At 40.5% G+C, this 12792-nt stretch overlaps 1 protein-coding gene across 1 annotated transcript; it reads left to right on the top strand.

Moving 5' to 3' along the window:
• Positions 1 to 753: 753 nt before the first annotated feature.
• pgap6 (post-glycosylphosphatidylinositol attachment to proteins 6) lies at positions 754 to 11328 on the top strand. The gene is made up of 13 exons (XM_028593626.1): positions 754 to 1079; positions 1633 to 1816; positions 2014 to 2215; positions 3129 to 3256; positions 6391 to 6656; positions 6772 to 7112; positions 7237 to 7333; positions 7748 to 7862; positions 8797 to 8939; positions 9077 to 9255; positions 10232 to 10378; positions 10511 to 10627; positions 10803 to 11328. Exons 1-13 carry the CDS (start codon positions 1016 to 1018, stop codon positions 11124 to 11126), a joined length of 2307 nt encoding a protein of 768 aa, XP_028449427.1. The 5' UTR covers positions 754 to 1015; the 3' UTR covers positions 11127 to 11328.
• Positions 11329 to 12792: the final 1464 nt, after the last annotated feature.

Here is a 12792-nt window from a genome sequence, read left to right on the forward strand (position 1 = left end):
TGTCCAATATAATTACTTTCCGTGTAGTGTTTCTTACATATGTTTATAAATATTGTTCCAAACATAATCCAAGTATATGCACTTCCAAAACATGTGTATGAGATCCCCACATATTTGTTAGAGCTCTGAATGACACAAACTATCAGCTGCTCAAAAGGAGGCTATAGATGTCACCATTAATCTATCCAAGGCGGAGGGTAAAAGTATTGTGTGGCAGGGAACAATTTTCAAATGGCAACAGCTCTGGGAGCAAGAACATAAAGGCAGGCATTTATTCTCAATCTCTAGTAAGGTCACTGACTCAGTTAATGTTTGTACAAGAAGGGAGGGTAGACGTAGGGACGAGGTTATTATTTCTAGAATGAGGATTGGTCACACGTTTCTGAATAGCACTTTATTTATTTTAGGTAAGCACCAGAGTGGTTTGTGTTCATGTCAGGATCCGGAGACAGTGCAACATGTTTTGATTTCTTGTGGAAATTATGACCATCAAAGACAAGATCTACTCAGAAATTTGCAAGGACTTGGCTTGGAAGAAGTGTCAATGAAAAGTATTTTAGAATTAGGATCAAGCGGGAGGGGAAGACGTTGTTTTTTCAAATTTTTAATAGACACTGGACTGTATCATCGGATATAGTGCATTAAGGTGCTAGTTCCGTAGATGGCAGCAATGCAACGTATTGGCTGCCGGCTGCCGTAAAATTTCAAAGAAGAAGAAGAAGAAGAAGAAGAAGAAGAAGAAGAAGAAGAAGAAGAAGAAGAAGAAGACACAAACTATGAATGAAATGCCAATTCGTTACTCTCTAGCAGCTCGTTCACGTCTATGATGTTCATCTTTCCGAGAGACCACAAAGGCAACACAGGACGACTCTCGTGACGTCGTGTGTTTTCATAGAAATCAGGAAGTGTTGTGCAGGTAGAATGAGTTCGATGAGTTCCTGGTAGCGATATATTTGTGTGACATTTACAGGTGGATAAATGGCGGTGTGATGGTTCAGGCACTCGTGAAGGAAACATGGAATTTTGTTTTATACGTGGCTTCCTTTTCGCCGCCTTGACGTCTTGGGCATTAGCAGACGGTAAGTGTTTCAGCAAAAGGGACGAAGTCAGAGGAAATTGGTGTTAGCATGTTTGCTAACTACCTCGACATGCGAGTTTACCTGAATGCCAGAAACCTGTAAAATGCTCTCACACTAACATGCACATGTTAAAGAGATATTTTGTCAGCCCTATGATGAATGTCATCTTTACAGTACCTCTCATTGACCGTACTGCTAATTGAATAATGCCAGTATACTGGTTCTGCTTAACATGTAACACTGTTTAGACTAACGTTACTTAGACTTGTATAATTAGTGTGACAGTATTTCTTTTGTATTCTTTATTACTGAATGTCTAATTGTGTCAGTTGTGCTCTATGCGGTTTCTCTTTATCATTAATTGTTGTTAATTGTTGAATGATGTATGTACTGTAATCTTCAATCGCATGCTTAGATCAGCACATACAGTTATAGTATATTGTGGAAAAACTACTTCCCTCCCATTTTCTTCATTTTCCTTCAGCTTACTTTACTACACTTAGTAGGAAAAAAAACTGTTTGTGCACTTAAAATGAAATCTTATGCCCTACAGATGGACAGTTGACCTTTGTATCAGAGCTCTCGTCCAAACCAGCTCAGAAGTTGTCAAAGTATGGTTGGTACGGCAACGTGAGGCTGCAGAGGTTTCATATACCCGAGGAAACTGCCATCGCTCGCTGGCTGTTTGTTGTCACCAAGGGCCACACCTTCCAATGTGGACAGCACAATGTCACCATGTAAGATATACTAACTTCTGCATCGTGAAAACGTTTACCCATTTTCTCTGCTATATATGTCAGTCTCCTCTGCTCATGGGACTCTTCTTAATCTCTTTTTTGTCCTCCGCTCAACCAGTTTCTCTGCTTAATTTTCTGCCAACACTTTTTTTTTCTTCTTCTGAAACTTACTTTGAAACCCTCACTTTCTTTTTTAGCCATATTCAATATGGTGCCCCTCCAGTTATAAATCCAGTAGGGTCGGTGTTTCCCAATGCAACGCTATGGAGCCCCTGTCTGTCTCTCATTCTACCGGTGACATCACAGAGCTCCACAACCTTTAACCTCTCCAATCCTGCTCCCGGTGATTGGTACGTTGGGGCCCACTTACCTGAAGATGATGGGCGCATAGAGCAGAAGGTTTGTACAGGGCCGTATGCAGCATGTGCTTGTTACTTTCTGTTATTGTTTTTTTTGTTATGAGTTTGTTATTTTGTTATGAGTCCATGAAATTGTTTCTCCTACTGGACTTTTACTCTGGCCATATGAACACAAACCATGCTTGTTAAAACTCCTGCAATTTTCATTAAGACCATTTACAAGATGTGTGGACTTGTGAGAAAAATTGTACGCTGGCCGGTCAACTTTTTACGCTTGACTACGTGTGTGTCCATCATATTTGTCTGAATTAGAATTTAAAGAAGAAAGATAAAGTGTCAGTATTCCAATCATGCTCTGCTTTTCCCCAACATGTTCAACCAGCGTAGGCAGTGGGTGGATCTTTTGTTATGTAAAGTAGCTAAACAACATTCTTGTTTTTCTTGGCCTCTTCTCATATTGCAGAATTGTAGTTGGTAGTGCAGTCTTATTCACCAACGGCTGGCCTTGAAAGAACATTTCTATTTACATGATACTGTATCTTATATCTAGAGCTGGGCAATATATCAATATTGTGATATGAGACTAGATATCGTCATAGATTTTGGATATCGTAATATGGCATTAGTGTTGTCTTTTCCTGGTTTTAGAGGATGCATTACAGTAAAGTTATGTCCTTTTCTAAACTTACCAGACTGTTATAACTGTGCTATTATTTGGCTTTACTCACTTAGTCATTATATCCAGATTACTGATGATTATTTATCAAAAATCTCATTGTGTCATCACCACAATATTGTTGCGGTATCGATATTGAGGTATTTGGTCAAAAATATCGTGATATTTGATTTTCTCCATATCGCCCAGCCCTACTTATATCTTCATATTTGTATTTTCCGTGCATTAGTCCCCCAATGATCTACATTGTTGTTTTTTTTTGTTTTTTATCTATCAGGGCTTTCCGTCTTGCTCGTACTTCTTTCAGCCTCAGCTATCAGTCAGGAGAGCGGTGGACACACCTATTTTACAGCAGGGCACATTCCTCCAGCAGACCGCAGCTTCTGACAGACCTGCACGCCTTAAGTAAGAACTGTCTGTGTGTGCATGTGTACACGTCTAATTTCATGTGGTCCCATCCTTTGTTCTGATTCATGTAATTGATCTGAATGTAAAACGGACTTTCAATTCTAAAGAGAAAACATTCCAATTCTCGACAGTAAATAAGGAAAAATTGAGCGTGAATGTGCGTGTGTTTGAGTATTTTATCATTTGGGTGGGGTGCTTTGCTGTGAGGAAGTGGAACAGAGGGTTTTTGGTGGTTTAATTTCACCGTTCTTAAACCTTTCTACCACCGATGTGTTGCCCTTTTGATGTATACCCTCCTGTTTTTACCTCTTATGAGTTTCTCCTAATGTCAGCAATTGATTTTTTTGAAATAAAGAAGCCAAGAAAAGAAAAGGCATCAAATGACAGATTAGACATTCTTATAATATGTCAAAAAAAAGTTAGATTTTATTTCCATCATTTACACTTTCAAAATAACAGAAAACAAAAAAATTGCATTGTTTGGGCACCCTGCAGAGTTAATACCTTGTACTGCCCCCTTTGGCAAGTATCACAGCTTGTAAACGCTTTTTGTAGCCAGCCAAGAGTCTTTCAATTCTTGTTTGCGGTATCTTCGCCCATTCTTCCTTACAAAAGTCTTCCAGTTCTTTGAGAATTCTGGGCGGTCTGTCACGCACTGCTCTTTTAAGGTCTTTCCATAGATTTTCAATTATGAGGTTGAGGTCAGGAGGTTGTCAAGGCCATGGCAAAACCTTCAGTTTATGCCTCTTGATGTAATCCACTGTGGATTTTGAGGTGTGTTTAGGATCATTATCCATTTGTATCCTTTAACTTCAGCTTTTTCACAGATGGCATCAAGTTAACGTCCAAAATTTGGAGAAATTTTATTGAATCCATTTTTCCTTCTACTTGTGAAATATTCCCTGTGCCACTGGCTGCAATACAACCCCAAAGCATGATTGATCCACCCCCATGCTTAACAGTTGGAAAGAGGTTCATTTCATTAAATTCTGTGCCCAAAAAGTTCTATTTTAACCTCATCGGTCCACAGAACTTGTTTCCACAATGCATTAGGCTTGTCTATATGTTCATTTGCAAACTTCAAACGCTGATTGTTGTGGTGAGGACGTAGAAGAGGTTTTCTTCTGATGACTCTTCCATGAAGACCATATTTGTATAAGTATCTCTTTATAGTGGAATGGTGTACCACAACTCCAGTGTCTGCCAGATCTTTCTGGATGGATCGTGCAGTCAAACGTGGGTTTTGACTTGCTTTTCTCACAATCCTGCGAGCTGTTCTGTCTGATATTTTTCTTGGTCTTCCAGATCTTGCTTTAACTTCCACTGTTCCTGATGACTGGCATTTCTTAATTACATTCCGAACAGAGAATATGGCATCTGAAAATGCTTTACTATCTTCTTATAGACTTCTCCTGCTTTGTGAGCGTCAACTATTTTCAGTTTCAGTTTTCTAGACAGCTGCTTAGAAGAACCCATGGTGCTGATTGTTGGGGCAAGGTCAGATGAGTCTGGGCATTTAAAACCTTTGAGATTGACATTACCTGGTCTTTCCAGACGATGATTGAGAACAATCCATGACACGGACTACATTTACAAGCTGTCAATTTTCAGATTATGGTCGGGTTAAGGTCACTATTCAGGTTTCTGAAACATTCGTAATAACCCGTTTACATGCGTGAGCAGAGAGAGTTACTCCTGTATACATGGAATTTGTAATCAATTGGCAATATCCCGATGTAAACGGCGACGCACGGTTAGCGTCTGGACATACGGACAACCTTAAGACGCAATAACTTCGGTCACCTTCTTATAAATCTCACTATCTCGGTACTTTCTGCCGTCAACAAAAGACATTATATTCATGGTTTTCACCACACTAATAAAGAAATTGGTTTCCTCCTCGCTCCAAAAGTGTGGTGCTGTGCTGCGTCTCGCCATGTTTACCTCTACTTCTTGTTTACTTCCAGTATACTGCGCGCAGGTTTTCTGCATTGACATATACAGTGTATATATATATATATATATATATATATATATAATGATTATTATTATAACTATGTTTTCTGGCGCATACAAGAAGTTCCTCTACTCAAAAGACCAAGATTCCTTGCGAATAGAACATGCGCAGAACACAAATCACTGTTCCTTTTGATGGGGATATGCCGATACCCGTTTACATGACCAAAATTTCAGGTTAGAAAAGGGGTAACCCAGGTAGCATATTTGGGTTTTTAAAAACCAGAATATGAGCATATTTGGGTTTTTGCCGGTGTTTACATGGCCGTGTGCGACCGGGTTATTGCTAATATTCCGGTTTTGAACGGGTTGTTGGCTGCATGTAAACGTAGTGACTGTCAGGGCTCAGCTTTCCAAAGGGGGCGGTGCATGCTATGAAGTCTGCATGGTGCCCAAACTTTTGCAGACACCATTTTTTTTAGTTTTCTGTTATTTTGAAAGTGTAAATGATGGAAATAAAATCTAACTTTTTTTGACATATTATAAGAATGTCTAATCTGTCATTTGATGCCTTTTGGAGATTTTTCCATCTTTTCTTGGCTTCTTTATGGACATTAATAAAAATGTTTACCTGGGGTGCCCAAACTTTTGAGCCCCACTGTAAGTCCCTTTAAAGGGGAACTATGCAGTTTTTTTTAGTTTTTTTTTTTAGCTTAATTTACCTTAACTAAACAGCTTCGCAGTCATTGGAATGGTTATATTACTTTTTTCGAGTTGAAAGGTGGTCGTCTCGCTCCCCCCTAACGTCTGTGAGCGGAAAAACCACCCTTGCAACTCTCGGCCAGCGGGCCAGGAAGGAAGTATTGCGTATTGTCAGGCAATGTAAAGAATTGCTTCACAGCACTGCACACATACGCCCATTCAGGAACCGGCTAACAAGGTAGCAATGCTTTGGCATGGCTGAGCCGGCAAAAAAAGAAGCCGAAAGCTAGGAAAGCATTGTTGTAGGAACAGAGAAAGAGGAAATGGCAGACTGACCGAGCAAGGAGTCGGACATAAGTAAACCTAGGAGCTGCCAAATATCTATTCCGAAGCTGTAGGGGGAGCTCTATAGAGAAACCTGCAAGCAAAAAGCGAAAAAATGTTAAAAAAAAAATTATTTGTGTTTGCCTTAGGTTGTATGTTCCAGAGTTTGCCTCCTCTCTCTCCGTCTCTGTGGCTGACTGTTCATCAGGTGAGGGAGCAGACAGCAAAAACTGTTCACTGGTCCTCAGGCTCGGCTCTGCCTCTCTGCAGCAGCGCCCAGTAACAGTGAACTGCTCAGGGATTGGCTGCTCTGCAGCTCTTTACAACCCACCTTGGGATACCTGGTTACGAGTTGTCGTGGAGAGCAGCCTAGACAACCGTACTGTGACCTTTAGTATCGTCTCCAACTACACAGGTGAACACAGAAACACACGTCCATAAACATAACTTTCTCATATTATATCTCTGTCTGAATCCATTTCCTGTGTGTGTAATTTATTCTATTCTGCATTTGTCTGTGTCTGCCTCAGTGGGATGTAAGCCAAAAAGTGTAGGCCTTAAAGTAGATGATGACATCAACCACCTCCATGGCAACAGCAGCAATACCAACTCAACATCAGCAGGCAACAGCTCAGCGCTTGCAGACGCAATCACCTTTGGCAGTGAATTAGCGTCACTGTTAACACCGTTGTCGGCGTGTGTGTGGAGCATCCCTGTGCTCTGCGAGGAGGTGGATGTCCTGTCGCTCCGATTCACTCCTGTCAATGGACCCAATGTCAGCGTTACAGATACACACCCCACACTGCTCGCCTACCCCCTGCACACACAAGCCACTGGTGGTACACTGAACCTACAGCTCACACTCAACACTGTGAGTACTGCTGATTTACTACACATTCACACATACAAAATTCTGATAAAATCTGTTAGATTTGAGAGTCTGAGTTAAGCTTTCATGCTGTTTTACTTTGATACATGTTTGTTTGTGTGTGTAGACTAATGTAACCCTGGCGAACAGCAGCAGTGTGGTGGCCTGTCTCTCTCCCTGGGCTCCAGTCCTCCAACTCAACCACTCTCAACCCTGTCGCACAGGTAGCACAGATGACCGGATAGATTTATTCACCATTACACTGAGGAATTGGAGTTGATGCAATAAACACCTGGAAATAACTGCAGTAGCTTAATGAATCAGGCAACCAAAATCATCAGAAAATGGGGCCATAGGATTGATGATAAATAATGATATGCTAAGAATGGACAATGGAGTACAGCTCATAAAAAGTACAAGTCAAATAAGACATTTATGAAATGGGACGGTCAACTCTCACGTTTTTTTTTGCCTTCTGCCAAGTGTTTGACTTAGAGATTGTCACGGTGAAACTTAAAAAGCACTTATGAAAGATTTCATTTTGTAGCGTAGCAAAAGTAAATAAATCTGGAAGCTTGACTTTGCATTATGAAAATGCAAATGAAATGTTGAGACACTTCTTATGTGCGTATCTGCAGCTTTGTTTGCAGGGTACGGTGTCCATGTGAATGCCAGTGTTCCTAAAGCTGTGGTCAGACTGCCTTTTCCCCAGTCAACAACATGGTACCTCACCCTACAGCTTACTTGCAACAGGTAACGCGCATGCAAAAATTGCACTTCTATCCTTGTCTGAAAATGTGTATCTAAAATATTTCTAAATGTTTTCTGCACCTATGGCATTTTGTCCTTGTGCATCCTCCCTCCAACAGGCAATACATGCTTTTAAAATCCACACAGTCTACACTAATGTAATGTCTATGTAGATTTGTTCATGTTAACATTATACACATTTTCACACCATGTATATTGTTATAAATTCACATATCTGCTTTTTTTTGTTTTGTTACATTAGATTTAGTCTCGCATTGCCAGGCCTATCATCACAGCGCTGTGCAGTAAGGTCTGGCTACACCACTGATACATTTTAGGCTAGGAGAAAAAAACACTCTGGGTTGTTTGCATTTCTTTAAACAAATCACAAGCGCTAAGCTCCGGACGCAGCAACCGTGGCTCTGCAAAATAGTCTCGGAACTTGTTTTGGTGGAACATTTGCACCCTGCAAAAGAAAACGCCACCTGCAATATTAAATTAAGTTTTAAACTGTTCACACAGTACAGTAACGTGAGCTATTTAAATTAGCTGGACGCATGGTTAACGTCATTTTCTCTTACACAGTGTATCGCCGTGTGTACTTTGTCCATAACAACCCCGCCAATCGGTCCTAAAACATCCCAGTTAAATAGTAAATGCCGTGAACATATATTCCTTTTTTTAATCTTTACAATCATTCCCTGAAAGAACCAAGCAGGCCTGCCTTGTTGCACGATCCAACTTTTATTTAAAACTTGCCATTTTCAGCGTGTAGCTTGCTTGCTCGAAGTTTGTTTGTTTGTTTCCCACAGCAAAGGGATTTTGAGAACGGCAACACACAGAGAGCGCAGTGTTGAGACCTTGAGTTTTATGAGATACCTCTGTCTTGTTCGTTGTTTTGTTTTTTTAATGTTTAAATGTGTTTTTTGTTCTGCAGCAGTGACTGTGGTAATACATCATTGGTGTCTGTGGTCCCAGAGGTGTTCATCAGTGCCTGCGTAGAGGACTGTGGGACATACGGTGAATGTAGACTGTTGAGATCCTACAGCTACCTGTACGCCGCCTGTGTCTGCAAGGCTGGTACGACACGCACTCACATAAACATCAAGATACTTTGCATCTTACTTAAATAACCTAAGTACCTAGTCTATCTTTAACACTGTATCCTTTCTTGTAACTTACTGATTCATTCAGTTATGTATTCATCTGGTGTGTAGGCTGGGGTGGTTGGGGCTGCACTGATGATTCGACAGCTCAGTCGTTCTGTCGCCAGTTGACGGCAACTCTGCTGCTCACGCTCAGTAACCTGTCCTTCCTGCCTGCCATCGTGGTGGCCATCAAACGCTGCTACATCACTGAGGCCTCTGTTTACCTCTTCACAATGTTCTTCTCCACGGTAACACACACTCAAATACACACTCATGCATATATGTGGGAATATTACGTTTTAGGTGTGTCTCTAGACTAGAGTATTGTTCATATTCTATATTCTATTGAGCCCAGGTGACCTAAAAAGAAAGTGATCCTCCTCACAAGACTGTGAAGACTGCCATCCACAGTTTTTATTGCTGAGTGAACATGTATAGTTAAGGCACAAAGTGTACCTTTTACAGCCGCTAATATTTGTAGGATGTATGATCTATGTAACACAATAGCGTATTGATATGGTATAAGGATGCAAAAGTCAAGACATTGAATTTATATGCATCCTCCAGCTAGGGCTGGGCGATATGGACCAAAAAGTTATAAAGAGAAAAGAAATGGGTCATGTAACGCAACATCAAACTATATCGATAGAAACGGTATTGTCTAATCCCATATCTCATTTGAAAATGTATCGATATAAGGTAAAATATCCACATGCCACCCAGCCCTACCTTCCAGCTGTGATAAGCTAATAATATTGTTTACAACTAAACGTACTATTAAACATTAAGAATAGTTTATCATATCTATCAATATACAGTATATGTATAATTTATTATATAGCCCCGTGTGTGTGGGTGTGTGTGTTTAACTGTCGCACTTCATCTATCATTCTTTTTGCTTCCAGCTGTGGTAGTAAAAATCTGTTTACTTCAATATATATTACTAGGGTTGTTAGTTAGAGCTGTGATGGTAGGTATCTTCATTCATTTTTACCACCAGGATTTTTTTTTTTTTATGCTTTAATAAGCAGATTTTGAGAAAAACTCAAGTTATAAATTTGTCAGATTGGTCACTATGGAAACGTCTTTGTATATTTTACATAACTGTGGGGAAGAAGAGCATTCATTCCCACCTATGTTGACAGGAGGGGTGGATAGTTTTGTGGCATTCAGAGTAATACCTCCCTTTTTCATGTTGTTTTTTTTTTTTCTTTCATATTCTAGTTCTACCATGCATGTGACCAGCCAGGTGTAGCCGTACTGTGCATAATGGACTACGATACCCTACAATACTGTGACTTCCTGGGTTCAATCTGTTCCATCTGGGTCACCATCTTGTGCATGGCTCGCATCAGCGACCCATTCAAATATGTACGACACTGACTATCTCCTATTTACCAATAATACTATTACTGTATCACTCTTAACTGAGGATTAATATATATTTAAGATGCTAAGATTTGTTTTAAAAAAAAAAAATGTCTTAATACCTTGTTTGTGCAGACTCTGTTTATGCTCGGGGCTCTGCTGATAGCCATGTCAATGCAGCTGGACCGCAAAGGCCTGTGGAACCTACTGGGCCCCGTCCTCTGTGCCATACTGTTGATGGTCACTGCCTGGGTAAGACATACACTACAGGGAGTTTATAAAACACTATCTAATGGGAATCTGCTGCTGACTTCCTTGTTGGTAAAAATCTAGGCAGTCACAATGGGCAGAAAACAAAAGCGTGATAATAAAACAATGATCTTGCCGTTGCTGAGGTGTGCTAAATCCAGTTATTGTTTGTTCACAGGTGTACCGAGGTGTGCGGCGACGACATTGTTACCCGCCTTCTTGGAAACGCTGGGTCCTCTTCCTAATCCCGGGGGCGATATGTGCCATAACCGGGGTATGTTTGTACATTTTTGCCGAGACCGAGGTCAACTACTACTACACGCACTCGCTGTGGCACATCCTGGTGGCCAGCTGCGTGGTGTTCCTGCTGCCGCCGAAAGAGAAGAACAGGGAGGCGTTGGGCTGGAGTCGGGGCGTGAGCTGGGACTGGAGCTGGAGACCACGGGTCTGTGGGTACACACTCTGTCAGAGCGGCAAGGATGAACTCTACACTGTCACATAGTAGGACAGGAGATGTTGTAAGGAAGTAAAGTGACATGGCATTGATTGTGAAACAGCACTGCAAACATTAAATTGAGATATAAAGACACACACAAACGCAGGGTATATGCTCATTTTGACAAAATCTTACAAAATCTTTAAAGGTCCCGTGACATGGTGCTCTTTGGATGCTTTTATATAGACCTTTGTGGTCCCCTAATACTGTATCTGAAGTCTCTTTCCCGAAATTCAGCCTTGGTTCAGAATTACAGCCACTAGAGCCAGTCCCACAATGAGCATATTAATGTTAAAAAACCTCAAAGTGAAATTTTCATGTCATGGGAGCTTTAAAGACTCTGACATTATAAAATCAAACATAGACCTATATTCTCATAGGTCTACTGTGTCCATGTTCACATTTACAGATTTGTAAAAGTTTTAAATTAGCTTGCAGGCATCCTGCAATACACACACACACACACACACACACACACACACACACACACACACACACACACACACACACACACACACACACACACACACACACTTTAACCTAAATCGAACCTGCTGAAACCTCCCAGGTGGTCCATTCCACCAGCTTAGGTAAAGTCTATATCCTTCGCATTCCACTTCCAGGATTGCTCCGTTGCTGCAGGAATTTCCGCCGGATGTATGTATTTTCCGTTTCCTTCCACTTTCTTTGTGTTGGGATTTTAAATTTGGTGGATTTATGAGGACTATTGTTGACTGCTCCTCAGATCTCTGCATGGTAAATTGAGACAGCTAGCTAGACTATCTGTCCAATCTGAGTTTTCTCTCGCAGACGACTATTTTGCAGCAGCTCTGTGTGGAGTTAAGCACCGCTCATGATGATTCTGATTGGTTTAAAGAAATGCCATTAAACCAGAGCACGTTTTCCTCCCATCCCAGAATGCTGTGTGGAGTAGGCAGACTCTTCTTCAGTGCGCTTTGGAGGAGGGTCTGGCAACGTGAGACTAGCTTAGGTTTGATCAGCAAAACCTTCAGGTAGCAGACCACCTGAACTTTGACCTCATGACCAGACATTTGTACATATTGTGTATGTACATATAGGTTAGGAAATCAATATTTATAAATCTTTATATTCATTCTTTATATATCTTTATATATATACTCATTGAGTCCGCTGATAAAGTATACTATATTTTATTTATAGCCTCATTCTTGTATCCTATATATTGTCATTTTCCTCACAGGCCTGGGCAAAATTTCAAAATTCTTTCAACTTTTCTATCCATTTAAGATCTGCTTGATTATTAACTGATGGGTTGTTTGGACAACCTTTAAGATAGTTTGGCTTTCTGGCTTTGTTTTGGAACTTTAACCATTTGACATTGACATTTGGCTGGGTATCGGTACGAAACTTTTCCAGTCAAATGATACCTGTGTACAATCTTAAAAAAAAAAAAGTATTTGTTTGGTTTTGCTTGCAGCAAATCACTGCATTGTAATTTGTCCCAGCAGCAGCAATACCTGGCCCTAATTACATGATCCTCATCAGTGGAAACTAGCTTTTTAAAAAAAATCTTTTTAATGTATCCTTGCATAAAAGGAACCTATGATTTAAAACCAATAATGTGCTTTTTCTGCTTACCACATTTATCATGCCTTCCCATAATCCAAATCTTTACATACTGTACTGAGGT

Source organism: Perca flavescens, chromosome 12 (assembly GCF_004354835.1).
Source record: "Perca flavescens isolate YP-PL-M2 chromosome 12, PFLA_1.0, whole genome shotgun sequence".
NCBI classification, from domain to species: Eukaryota; Metazoa; Chordata; class Actinopteri; order Perciformes; family Percidae; genus Perca; species Perca flavescens.

Bases quoted from the DNA above. Each gene is read 5' to 3' on its own strand.
- pgap6 (XM_028593626.1), top strand. From the start codon at position 1,016: ATGGAATTTTGTTTTATACGTGGCTTCCTTTTCGCCGCCTTGACGTCT. The intron at 2,216-3,128 runs GTTTGTACAGGG...TTTATCTATCAG, and splicing joins ATGGGCGCATAGAGCAGAAG to GGCTTTCCGTCTTGCTCGTA. The intron at 7,334-7,747 runs GTAGCACAGATG...GCGTATCTGCAG, and splicing joins CTCTCAACCCTGTCGCACAG to CTTTGTTTGCAGGGTACGGT.